At 35.9% G+C, this 13,862-nt stretch overlaps 1 protein-coding gene across 2 annotated transcripts in view; it reads right to left on the bottom strand.

The window, feature by feature from the left end:
• The window catches only part of LOC103150146 (serine/threonine-protein kinase 4-like), a 39,038-nt gene that overhangs the window by 23,022 nt on the left and 2,154 nt on the right, over positions 1-13,862 (bottom strand). Inside the window, exons 2-9 of one of the 2 annotated variants that reach the window (XM_007569628.2) lie at positions 10,731-10,811; positions 9,628-9,756; positions 9,358-9,472; positions 8,612-8,776; positions 8,153-8,320; positions 7,858-7,995; positions 7,359-7,490; positions 7,072-7,267 (exon numbers count right to left, since the gene is read on the bottom strand). In XM_007569628.2, the coding sequence (XP_007569690.1) occupies positions 7,072-7,267; positions 7,359-7,490; positions 7,858-7,995; positions 8,153-8,320; positions 8,612-8,776; positions 9,358-9,472; positions 9,628-9,756; positions 10,731-10,811 (1,124 nt within the window). The remainder of the gene's footprint in view (positions 1-7,071; positions 7,268-7,358; positions 7,491-7,857; positions 7,996-8,152; positions 8,321-8,611; positions 8,777-9,357; positions 9,473-9,627; positions 9,757-10,730; positions 10,812-13,862) is intronic. The other variant, XM_007569627.2, reaches the window with a different exon arrangement.

Genomic DNA, 13,862 nt, shown 5'->3' with positions numbered 1-13,862 from the left:
ATTATGTTGAACAAACAAATCACTGCTTCAATAAAAAAAATATCCTGTCAGTGTAAACCAGATAAAACTAATAAATCCATAGTATGTCCATGAATGAACTGCAGGATAGAAAAGCCAGCTAGTTATAGCATTTTATTATTAATAACCTAATTTTTGCAACGCACACATAGCAACTGAACAGTTGTGAACAAAAACAAACAAAAAAGAAGACAGAACATTGCTTGATAATATCAATATGTTAAATAATGGCCAACATTGATTGGTGCCTATTTTAATGCCTGTAGGTTGTACATATTGTGGTGATGTGTGCATTTTAAAGCAATGCATTATTTTTTTTTCCAAAAAAGTAACTATAAGATGGAAGCAAAAAACAAAACAAACAAAAAAACCACACTTATGTGGGGAGAAAAATAAGTCTGAATAAGTGTAAATGTCAATAAAATTTGATTTGAACTTGCATAAAAGTGTGCAAATGGGATGAATCCCATGTAATCATGCGTTGTAGAATATATTAACCAACACGGATGCATCTATATAAGTTTCTGTGGTTGTATGGGAGTTGAAACAGCTACACTAACTGTGTGTCACAAATTTTACTCATGTGAGTGCACCAGTGGAGCAAATCAGTGAGTGTAGTTCAGAGTTGGATTCATGGCTTTAATAAGCTGTGGTGTTATCGAGGGAAAACTCCCACAGCCTGCAATCATCAGAAAGAAACAACAGCCACAATGGTGTGAAAACTAATTTGGAGTTTTCATTGGAAATCCTTTTGACTTAATTAAATATTTAATTTCACAAAAGCATGATTTATTATGAACCTTTCAACATAGAATTATCCCACTGGGAAGACCAGGAAAACATAAAAACTCACAATTGCAGGTAGTTTAATGTGCATTTAACCAGATTTGTGATCAATACTGCAATTAAAGAAATGGAAAATTAGTACTTTGAAAGCCATAATCTTAATTCAGTCATTTTAATGATTCAACACTCAACTAGCTCATGGCCCGGAAAGATGCTCAGCTTTTAATTACAAGACTAACAATAATACATCGAGGCATTCTGCTGATTGAATCTAAAATAAATTCTGAAGAATCTCTTGTTTACTCCAGGTTGCACTTTATCATTATGGGAAATGCCAGTCCTTTATCACACAGTGGCAGTCAAGTCTAATTTAAATGTATTAAATAAATATTCACAGTACAAATACAACTAAGCAACCTGGTGCTTTTAAAATGCGTCTGCTGAATATGTGTTATCAGAAAACAACGTTGCAAAGATTCTTTCATTACGCTAAAAGCAATCCCATTTGAACCTGAACAACTATTTTCAAAGTGATAGAAATATCAAAGAGTCACCATACACAGCTGAAATAAAAAAGACCATATACAGTACATGATTAATCTTAATGTAATCTAAACTCAGGTGTGCAAAACCACACTACAAACATTTATGAAACATTCAAGACAAAATTAAAACTTTATTTTGGAACAAAATCAAATGCATCCCCTAAAACCCTAGAAACCACATGAACAAAACAAAAAAGGAGATTGACTTATAAGGGGCTATGTCTACTTTTTGCAACTTGCTGAAACAGGTATTGTAACATTTTATGCATCTGTCAGCAATTAATTTGTAAAGCCATTGGTGAGGAACTCTAATATTCTAGAAGAGACTACCAAAAGTGCATTTAAATTGGCATAATTTAAAATTTCTTTAAACTTTTGCTGCTTTATAAAATTGTAAATCCTCAGTTCTATCAGGAACTAATAACAGCAGCTCAATATATAACAGAACAAAGTCAATATTATTGCCAAATATATCCAAAGCCTGTTTTTCATGTGGATATAAAACAAAAAAACATCTGAGGTCTTGTGCTGTCTGACAAGAGCTTCTCTCACTTATTCTCAGACACTGAGCTTAAAAAAGTCCTAAGTTAAGGAAGCTTTCCATAGTTTTCCCGATATGGAGATGCCACCCACCCACCTAAAACAATCAGATAACTGAAGGTCAGCCCTGTAAAAAAATTATGATCTAATATCTTTTTAACTTTAGTTCACCATCTGCTGCTGTTTGGTAACTTCAGCAATTATCTGACTGGTCCAAAATATTTTCAGTCGCAGCTTCCTAGCCCTATAAAGTGTGACCTGCTGTGCTTTGTTGCCTCTCTGTGCCAACTGAATGTGGAGGGAAGCAAATTAGTGAGCAGTATTAAATGCATCCTTTCCTTTTAAAGTTTTACAAAGAAGTTTGGGTCTTATTACTGATACAGTGAGGAAAACTTGGAACAGTGGAGACATAAGGAGAAGATTCCTCTAGCAAAAACATCAAAATGACTGAAGAACTCTGTTGAGAAAATGGTGCAGAATCACAGTGATTTAGAGCAATCATGGTTTTCAAAGACTGGCACAATGCTGTGCCAAACCAGCAAAATAACTTTTCCCTCTTTCTGCTCGTTTGTTGAGCCTTTTCTGACACAATAGTTACAGTATGTCAACATGGATCACTTTTATTGTACATAAAAGAAACCCCTAAACTCGTCCATCTTTCATGCCGTTATAAAATAAGTTCATCATCTACTGTAATTACCTCAGAGCATTTAATGAAACATTTCAAGATAAGAGCCATAGAAAACTTTGCCATCGTCCATGCCAACCTTTTTATTTAACCCCATTAAACTTTCATGGAGTTGTTGGAGATGAGAAGCATATAATGCTTTACAGTCGTTTTAATGAGAACCCCTGCATGGTGCATTGGCAGGGTTATTTTCAGCAACAACTGAGTTAACTGTGGAGTTTGTGTTTACCAGTTTCTGTGCAAGAACATTCATAAAAGTTGTAGAGGCTGTTTTACATACATTTAAGAATTTTATGGTAAGAAAACCATAGTAATAGTAAGTAAATGATAATAACTTAACATATATTTCTTAAAAAAATGTTCTATGAAAATTGTTTTGAGTGCCCTGGAAACAAACTGTGTCCAAAATGTTGATGGAAAGCACATGTTGCATTGGGCTTGAATGAGGCCAGAATGAGCCAAGAATAATTCTAAAAACAACGTCTACCCAAATTTCAATTTGAAGATGAAACATTTTGGATGTACAACACAACAGCAATAACATCAGTACTGTTCAATGTTCTTCATTTAACAACATACTGATATCGGAGCAATAAGTAAAATTGTTAACCGATGTTTATGTCCATCTTGTTGTCGTTTATGTGTGCGTCCTGAAGGGGAGGGGATTGGTCGTGTTTTATTTATTTGGGCATGTGATAGTGATGCAGTGCATGATTGTGGTTTTATTTTCTTTTTTTTTTACAAGGTGTTAAAAGAGCGGGGGAATATATACATATAATATATGAGTAATACTGGTAAATATTTATGTTTGGCCATAGCAAATATAATGTTGGATATTGATATTAACCCAAATTTTCATATTGGTGCATCTGCAAGAAATATACTTTTCCCAATAAAAACCACAAAAGTCTGAGACCAGAATTAAATTTGGGAAGCAAACAGACATTTTAGGGGAGCTCTGTTGTAAGGAAGACATTGATTCCTTTAATCCCAAAATTTTACAAAACTTTGCTTGAACTTTTCGGTCTCCAATTGGGGGAAAAAATGTCTCTGTATTACAACATTTGTTGTATAACAGGAATATAAATACAGGAATGACTTTTTGCTTGAGCCCATCTTGATTATGAAAAAAAGAAAAATATTTAGCAATGCTAATGCCATGAAAGTATAACAGCGACACTGAACTTGAAAATACATTTTGTTTTTTTTTACTTAAAATTAAGACAATACTTAGAAAGCTGACTGAGACAAAATGATTTTTGTTGATTACACTGGCTTGTGATTTAGATTTGAAATGAAAATACAAATCACAGATGACTTTTCTGCTTTAAGATACAATTTAGCCTTGTGCTACACAATTGCCATTTGTCTTGACATAAAACAAGATAGTGAATGTACATGTCTTCAACAAATTGATCTCTTTCAGCATTTCCATTGAAGGCTGCCACAGAAAATCATTTGTCTCCATTTAATTCTCTTTTCGAGAGACCGATGCAAATGAAAAAGAAACAGAAGACTGATCCAATTATTTGTGACGGATTAGAGTCAAATTGAATAAAGTCCATTTATGTAACTGGATATACTAGATTAAATTGTAGTTTCACTAAACTGAACTAAAAAAATTAATTTAAATAAATTATTTTGTATTTAAACAGATTTAAATTGAAACTATAAAGCATAAAGCACCTAAAATAGCACCTTTGGGGTTTGCTTGGCTATTATTCTTCTTAATGAAAACGTAAAATTATTGAGTTTGAAAAAAAAGAATGTCAGATTTTAGGAATTAATTTTGAGGTAATCTGGTTTGCAGCAAGCCTACAGGATGACGAGGCAAAACACTTTTTATGAATCGGTCTGAGGGTTAATAGCTAATCAGTGTAAATTAAAAGGCTTTTTATTTTTAGTACTATTAGGGGAAAATCGATCTCTGATCTAATCCTCTAAAACCTCCGTGGCCCGGCACCATCAAATCAGAGTCATTAGTTTGGTGAACAGGCAGAGACAAATGCACACACAACATTAACACAAATAAAATAAAGAAGCATCCTTGATTGCAGACACAAAAAAGAGAGATGTACACAGTAAAACAACGGCAGCATGTAGCCTTTTAATGTAATTATGATTTTCTAGATCCATCCATCCATGGATGGATGGATGGATGGATGGTTTCCTAGATGTTCCTGTGTTAATGCAGCTTAAAGTGCAAGTAGAAGGGATCCATACTAACGCAATGGTAAGAAATCAGATTGGAGAAGCTGGTGTGTGTGCTTGTGTGTGTAGAGCTTGCGTGAGTTCAAGATTTGTCATTGTTCATGAAACCTCGATGAGGTAATCCTTAATAAACATGGGCATGTGTTTAATGGACTGACATTTGGGTCTCATAAATGACTGTTTCTAAAATATCTTGCATTAGTAGCGTGTATTATGTGCCTATAAAAATTCTCCACCACTTGGATATTAAATTATATTGATGTAATAACTTGGTTTTTGGGGAAAAAAAAATGTGCAAAATAAAACAGGAATAAAAGAGACTTTGACAAAGTAATATCCATTAATTAAGAATATAAAAATAACTAAATGACAGCAAGAATATTCACCATTTCTGGTTTGTGTTAAAGTACTTGGTGTAGATATGTCCCAAGCAACTTTGCACCTGTGAACACTGCATTTTTTTTTTCTCTCCATTCCTCCACAAAACAGCTTAAGCTTTGACTGCCAGTTTGCTTGGGGACAAAGCATGAAATGCACATGTTTATCCTCTAGGATTTGGTCATATTTTTCTGTGATCATCTTTACAAGCCTTTCAGGGACATCAGCTGAGAAGAAGCCCCAGAGGATGATGCTACCACTACCATGCTTTCCATTCTGTCTTCATGGTCGAGCAGCAATACTGATAAATTATAAACTGATGTTTTCACAACCACTTCATACACATCAGTTATTCTCAGGTAGTGCCTGTTTCACCAAGTGTGACACTGCTGTCATTAATTTAATAGACCTGTATTAAATTAGACGAGTCCCTGTAAAAGGGCAAGAATATGTAATAGCTTTTAAATTCATTAAACTTACTTTGTAAAAATCTGTTTTCACTTTAAAATTTAAATAAGGAGAAAAAATAAAAGCACAAGGGAGAAAAAAAAGGGCAAAACTTTTAAACAATACAACAAGGAATTAGCTCTTGGAACACAAATGTTTTTGTATATATTCCATTTAATTTTTTACATATATCCATTTCAGTAATGTACTGAAATAAAATTCAATGCCTTTAAGACTGCACAGGAACTCTGATAGAAATTCTTATAAAAAAATGTTTTTTTTTTAATCACATTAACCATGACTATAATGCGTGTCCTGATGTCAAAGCTGACTTTATTAATATTTTTAGAGAGGTGGGTTTATCTGTTATTGACTCATAACACCTCTGAACATTTCTGAGGGGTTCTGCAACTCACCCAAATGAAGCACATTTCTGTTTATGATGGTAAGTGCTACAAAGCTTCTCTGGATTATAAAAAAAGTCTCATTGAACGTAGTGTAGGAGGTTGTTGTATCACAGCATTAAGTTCTACAATAACATGTTTTTTTTTCTTTACACCTGAGCTTTTAAGACAACAGCCTGCATTGCTCCAGTCAAGGTTAGTCAAACTGCACACATTCACATGTGCAATGCTCTCATTGGGGTTAATTTTATGCCTATAAAAAACAAATGAAAAGTCCACCCACAAGCTCCCAGCACACACAAACAGAATGCAACTCTTATAAAGCCTCCTTGCCAAAAGTACCCAAGAGATCTAATGCTTCCCACTCCCACACCGCAGACTCCAAATACAGTAATCCAGGCGGAACATGTTAGGATAAAAAGAAAATTGATAATTTAAAGGCTGGAATGCAATATTCTTGTGTTTAACTAACTTTGTTCAAGTCTGACTGGAATAGTAAAAGTTAACAAAAAAAATAAAGGTTCAGGTTCCAGAGAAAACATGTTTTTATAGTTAGTAAAATAAAAAAAAGAAGCACTTAAAAAAACAACATTAACAACTAAAAAGCACTAAAGCTCTAGTACAGAGTACAGTAACCTTCAGGATCATTATCATTCTGGAAACCATTTCCTTGTGAATAAAACATAACCAACATTTTTAGAAGTAATTAGATTGTCTTGTGGCAAATGTCAATAATAGGCCAATTACCTGTAAGAAGAGTAGCAACTGGGAAAATGTTCATGGGCACTTTACGCCCCCTGGTGGATAAATGACCTTAGTGTACTGCAAAGGGACTCGTATCTCTATCTCTATGAACGCGAATATGTGCTGATTTAAGAAAAAATTTCAAATAATTTTATTTTTTTGCCTTGTTTCTTGATTAGATTAACTGATGAAATTATGGTATAATTTAAATTATTTCCAAAAAATGCAAACTTTTTTTTTTTTAAATTAACGGTGAACCCAAATAAAACTATTTTAAGTATGTTAGTACAACTTGCTTAGAGAAACTTACTTTTCATGGTACCGGCCTCTTCCTCATCATCAGAGTTGATGACCATGGTGCCAAGCTGCGACTGCATGGTTCCTGTGTCCTCGTGTTCGATCATCGTACCGCTAAGCGATCCTCCTAAAGAACCAGCCGCCCGGATGGTCCCAGAATCACCTGTTCCGGCCCGAACCATCGTCCCCTGGTCAACCTCATCCTCATCCTGAAATAAACAGGAACTACGTTCATTTTACTGCATTTAAAAGAACCATCAAGCAAAAACAGAAAGAGTCCAGTTCTTCCAAAGCTTGTACCGAATTGTTATCGTCTTCAGCGTCTTGTTCTCTCTGTTCCGCCTCCTCTTGTCTCTTTAGTTTGATCTCCATGGCATCTTGTATCAAGGCTCTTAGGACAGAATTGGGTTTGGCTGATTTGATAAAAGGATGCTGTGGGGAACGAAGACGAAAACATATAATTAAGTCCGAAATTCATCCAATGCTTGTTTTCCTGAAGGATAGGAAGAACTTATTGTCATTGTAGAAAGCAAAAATACATTGTTTTTAATCTTAAAGATGTTTAACGAAAACATTCATGATTACACAAAACAAAATATTTACAAAAAGTTAAATACAAAATTATATGGGCAACTAAAGTGGTTGAACATATTTCACTAAGCCACTTCAAGATGACTTAACAGAAAGAAAATTATCAGAACTAGGACAAATATGCATTTTACTGCTAATGAGCAATGCAATATCTTTGGATAACTCCATCAGATCCTAGAATGCTGCAACAATTAGTAGATAACTTTACCTGTAACAGCTGTGTTGCTGTTGCCCGGTTTTCAGGGTTTTTTACCAAACATTTTTTGATAAAGTCTAGAAAACCTGGTGACCACTGATCTGGATTTCGAAACGTTGGTGGAGGATTGGTGGGAATCATGAAGATGGCCTGAAAGAAGAAAGACTGTTAGGTATTAAGAAATCTATTCAAAGCCTCATGCTAAGTTCAAATGCAAAATAAATATTAAAAAATGCCTGTGTTCCAATTATTACTGTAGGTTTAAACTTTTTCCTCCTTCACATTTAGAAAACCAACGGACCCTCACCCTCATTGGGTGAATGTCAGCATAGGGTGGTTTGCCCTCAGCCATCTCTATGGCTGTAATTCCCAATGACCAGATGTCAGCCACACAGTTGTAGCCAATCTCCTGTATGACCTCTGGAGCCATCCAGAACGGCGTGCCGATGACTGTGTTTCGCTTTGCCATGGTGTCCTACGGAGGACAAAAACAAGATAGAAAAGATTTACAGTAAAATTAAAATAATACATTATTTAAATAAGTTCAGTGACATCAGAGCAAGAATCATAATCACCTATGATGTCCAAATACATTATGTCTAATTACATATCATATAGTTTTAAACTACACACTATTGCCCTAACCCTACAAGCATTTTTCTATTTAAACAACTTATTTTTTATTTTGTCTAATTTTCTTTATAAATTTTTTCAACTAATGTTAAATATATGATTAATTTGATTATGATTTTGGGCTTCTGCTTACGGTTAGCTGTCCAGCAACTCCAAAGTCAGCCAGTTTGGCTTGACCTTCTGTGTTCAGCAGGATGTTGCCTGCTTTGATGTCTCTGTGGATTTTCCTCATGAAATGAAGATACTCCAGACCCTTCAAAGTTGAATGGAGGACAGTGGCAATCTCATCTTCTGTTAGCTATAAAGCATAAGTACACAAACACACACACACAAAGAAAGAGTGATTACAAGCAGGCCTGAAACAATTAGATTAATTGTGATGAATTAATTATTGTCAACTAATTTAGTAATTGATTAATTTTTAACCGATATATACAGACTCAAAAAAAAATTTGCTAAAAGAAAACAGACAGGGCAGTATCTAAGCCAAAACTCTATAATACATGAAAATTACTTTTCATTTATGATTAAAAATCATTTTTATCCGTAAATATGTTACACCCAAAACTCCTTAAGTGACATCAATTTTGCTTTAACTAGCTCAAATTATGCAACATATACATTTTTACAACAACTGATTATGTACCTGGAAAATACAGTATATAATACCGTCCCTTTAAATATTAAAATGGGCTTCTGAGGAGATAAAAAAAAATCTTTCTAAATTAAGTCATTAAAATCCTAACAGCGTGAAACATCCATTCTTTACTCTCCGATACTTGATGCAGACTACTGCCCACTTTTCGTTGCACAAAGAAAACCGAGGCGTGTGTGTTTGTGTGTGTGTGTGTATGCGTGAACGCTCCAGTGTTACATTACCGTCTTGTTACGTATTCGGACGATGTCAGACACTGATCCACCACCACAATATTCCATGACGATCCACAAGTCACGGTTTTTGAAGTAGCTGCCATAGTACCGCACCACATGGGGACTGAACACAGAGATGTGGCTGTCAGACTTTTGTTTATACATACAGACTATCATCTAAGTGTCTTATCTAAACAGGACATCTCATTAAGTATCTCTACATCACAGAGGTGATGCTGTTACTAATTCAGTGAAACACACAATCCATTGTATGCGTACCTGTTGCATTGCTGCATGATGGTGATTTCTTTGAGGATCTCCTGAAGATCAGACTCTACAGGAACTTGTTTGATGGCTACAATCTCTCCTGTTTCTTTGTGGTTGGCCTTAAATACACAACCATACGACCTGCAAACAAAGACATTTCCTTTGTTGCTCTTATCTGTAAAGACCTTTACAGATAAAGGTCTTTACAGACCTTTATCTGTAAAGGTTTACTTGTCCAGGTTTACTAGCTGGACAAGTAAACCCATATTCTCAGGCAGTAAACGACACTTTCAAATCACAACATCAGATGATACAATCTGATTAATCCCTCTATCTTTTTTAATATGAAAACCTCAGAATTTGGTTTAGAAAAAGTTGTCATGGCATTTAGAGCAGCTAAAGGCATCAGTCAGTACAGACATTTTTGTGTTTATTAGTGTGTTCTGCTGCTAAATTTTTGCTGTGCTTTGCCTTTTAGGTAGGAGGAACTAAACTATCAGTTGTCAACATCTGTCACTTTCAAGGACCCAGCTGAACTGCATTATTTTCCACATCGCTTCAAACATGGGTGTTTTCGTTGTCTTTTTTGTCACCTTCTTAACTGATGGAAAATATTTCAAAAGCAAAAGCACAAACACACCCCAGATGAACCTAAGTCACCTCAACACCGGTGCCATTAATGATTGATTTATTAAAAGATATGAGGAAACGGGACGCTAAATAAAAACTGGATTCCGTGGAGATTCATTCACTTCTGCCCCTCCCTGATGACACGACTGGCATCAGTTGTGACACATGCATAAATGGCGTTGATCAGCTGAAAACAGGAAGAGCGTTGAGAAACAGGATATGAAGAGGCGCTGTTTAGACTGACAAGCACAACAGAAGGGAGGAGCTTTCTGGCAAACGAGGAGGGAGAAATAAATGAGGCAGAAACACTGACAGACCTCAAGTGGGATGGCGTGACTAACAGAGAAAGTATAAAAGAAAAAAGGAAACCAAAGCAGATTGCCAGAAGACCTTAGATCCCTTTTAAATGCAGGCAGATTTAGGCATCCAGACAGTATCATTTATCAGGCCTGTGTAATCAGTTATCATCTTACTATGTGACTCACCCTTCACCCAGCTTCTCTAGGACATCAAAGACTTCCTCAGGCTGCTTGGTGAGACTGTCCTCACTCAACTTCTTCAGCTGTCTGTAAGGACAAGTGGGAGATAGATGCTGGTTAAGAGCTGCTGCTGCTGCTGGGAGGTTAGAGCCAAACAATCAAAGCAGGGCAGCAACTGGGGAATGCCTTCAGCATGGCAATACAATATTTGTAAATTGTTCCTTAGTCCTAAAATACAAGATAAAAATGGTGTTAAAGAATCAGAAATCCAAGTTGCCACAAATATCTCTAAATAATTATTTTAAAAATTTGTCATTCTTTTAAATTTTAGTTGCTACCCAACAAAAACAGAAATGTTTCCGAATCTATGGCCAAGAATCTGCTTAACTCAGAAATCAGACATTTTCAAACTAAAGACCTTCAGAGGAGAGTTTGGTGCTTCATATCTCCAAGAAAACAATCAACGCTCAAGAAATCATTATAAGGGAAATCAAAGTTAAATAAAGATTCAGTTGTCCTTCTGGCAGATTTCTGAAAACTCTTTATCCGAGATAAAAATATCCTCAGCTTAGAGACTAAAATAGATCTGAACACTTCCAAGACACAGACTATGACGAGTCGATTTTCAGATAAAGCAGAGAGGCAGGAGGAAGTATCAAATTAAAATCAGTGCCAAGATGCTGAGTCGGGGCTCCTGTGATGTTGATGTGGGCGGATTAGGCCACCTGCTTAACTCAACGCATCCCACCAGCCTCAGCAGTCTGGTGTGTTGGGGATTAATCAGCCACTGCTAGTTTAACCTTCACTGTATTTGGAGTCTCTAAACCGAGATTGTGAGACCAAAACATCAATGTATATTTTTGAAGAATTGCAGTGTTTTATACTTGTTCCAAAATAGTCCTTTTTAAAAAAAATATCATAAGCTACAAAACTCTCTGATTAAAGAGAGATCATTGCTCAGTACGCATTTGGTTGTTCTATGAAACCTCTGCACCATAATTCATACTTTATGAAACCCATTCCAGGCTGAGGTCGAGCTGCTGTATGAACTCTAAGCCAAATGCAACAGAGAAACAGAAGCCCACAAGAAAATCATAATCTGCTTTTCAAGCGAACCCAGTGAACTCCCACTGAGAAGAGAGGGGACACTAAATGTTTATTTTTCTACATTTAAAACATCCCCCCTCACTCTTCAGTCATGTGCATTTTCCTCCTAAAAATACTAAAAACACTAAATGGGCCATGCCGCTTCAGCCACACCTTGTTCATGTTCTCCCAAATAAAAACCAACCAGAAAAAAATGTTTTACTACTAATTTTAAACTGGATTTCTGTTGGATTCAATAAACATTTGTTTATGCATTTTGAGAAAGGCTAAATATCTGGTAATAAAATCCTCCCAATGTGGTTCATGGTGTCCTGAATTATGGGCCTTGTAGTTCTATCCCAGCATAATAAACACTTCATGAACTACAATTCACAGAGCAAATGAGTTAATCCAGAACAAAAAGTGGATGGAAACACAAACTAACTTGAGCATTTAAGACGAAACCTGACACCTAGAATGGGGGTTATGGACAGGTGATATTTTTAAAGGTTTTGTTTCTCCAGTGGCTGGGAGAGAAAGGGAAGAGAAGCAGCAGATGGCCAGGGGCCTGGGACCGAACTGAGGACGAATGCATTGAAGACTGGAGCTTCTGCATATGGAGCATCTGCTCCACCACTGAACCCTGTGGCTCCCCTGGACCTTTTAACATGTATAACATTCTGAAATTTAGAACCCTGGCAAACTTAATCATTGACATTGTGAAAAATGACATCCCATAATGTCAATCAGGCATAAAGTCTTTTAGTCCAACAATCAATGTTGCTTTTTAAGGTAAAACATTCATATGCACTGGTGCAGATCCTGCACTATTACATCAGGAATATAATAAATCAAACACTTTAAGCAAGTATTTTTTTGATTATTGTTTTGTCAAACATTTTGTGCAAACTGGAGACTGCAATTGCTATTTAGCTTTACAATTTGATTTTTCTAGTTCTTGTTTACTCTTGTCAGACTCATAATTGCTGAATAACTTCACAAACTTCAAGCTAATACATGTAAAACGTGTTACTTCCAACGCCACTCTTGCATTGACTGGATGAGGAAACAGCTGATGACGGAGGGCACTTGATAACAAGAGAGCTGCGGGTTTTTACGGGCATCATCCTGATAAGTGAGCAGAATAGGAACTCCTCAGTTCCTACTGTCAAACACACTCAGCAAACTAAGCTAAAAATTGGTTCCTGTTCTAAACAAATTAATGCATCAACAAAAATAGTGAGTTGTTAAAAGAAAGGAACACTCCAGCTCCACACAGTTTTGTCAAAAGTCACCGCCTTGGTTTAAACACTGCTGAGTAGCATAAAAACGCAAACAGAAACTGCATAAACCCCGTTAGTCTGCTGCTTGTATCAAGATAGTTTTTAAAGGAATAACATTAGCTTAACATTATTTCTAACCCTAGGGTGGAATACTCTGAACCCATAAGGGTCTTGTTTTTGGTTCTGTTAACTTCTAATAATACTGAATGCTTTTATAAATAAACGTTAAGGGAGATCAAGTAAAGGAGACTGACTTCTGCTTCAAACTACAAAGACACTTTTCTGCAAATCTGAGCTGCTCACTGAGACATTTGCATTCCTAGGAGGCTCAAAAATGGGAGCCAGAGTTGTGTTTTTATTGGTATCTGTGAGTTAGTCACTATTAAACTCATGTGACCATACCAGTGGCAAAAGTACCAGACAGGCCAACAGAACCAAAACCACCAACCCACATGCACACACAGGCAGCAAACAATACAGATTAACAGCTACGTTCACACATTGACTCAGTTGTTAATCTTCTGATCATGCTAATAGGTTGGTTGCACAATATTTATATTAACAGCAATACTATTTGGGTAACAGCAGCATAAGCCTGCCAGGGTCAGCTGTTGAAAAGAGGAAATATCAACCAGGCCAACTACAAATAACAGAGTAATAACTAAGCGTGGCTCAGTTTGGCTAATAAATGTGACTACAACTATTTAAGTGGATGAAAGTTGTTCATCAGCTTATAAACTTAGCTTTGGAAAATTTCAGCTGGATTATT

This window comes from Poecilia formosa, unplaced genomic scaffold (assembly GCF_000485575.1).
Source record: "Poecilia formosa unplaced genomic scaffold, Poecilia_formosa-5.1.2 Scaffold243, whole genome shotgun sequence".
Classification (NCBI taxonomy): Eukaryota; Metazoa; Chordata; class Actinopteri; order Cyprinodontiformes; family Poeciliidae; genus Poecilia; species Poecilia formosa.
This window is presented reverse-complemented; position numbering and strand designations above follow the sequence as displayed.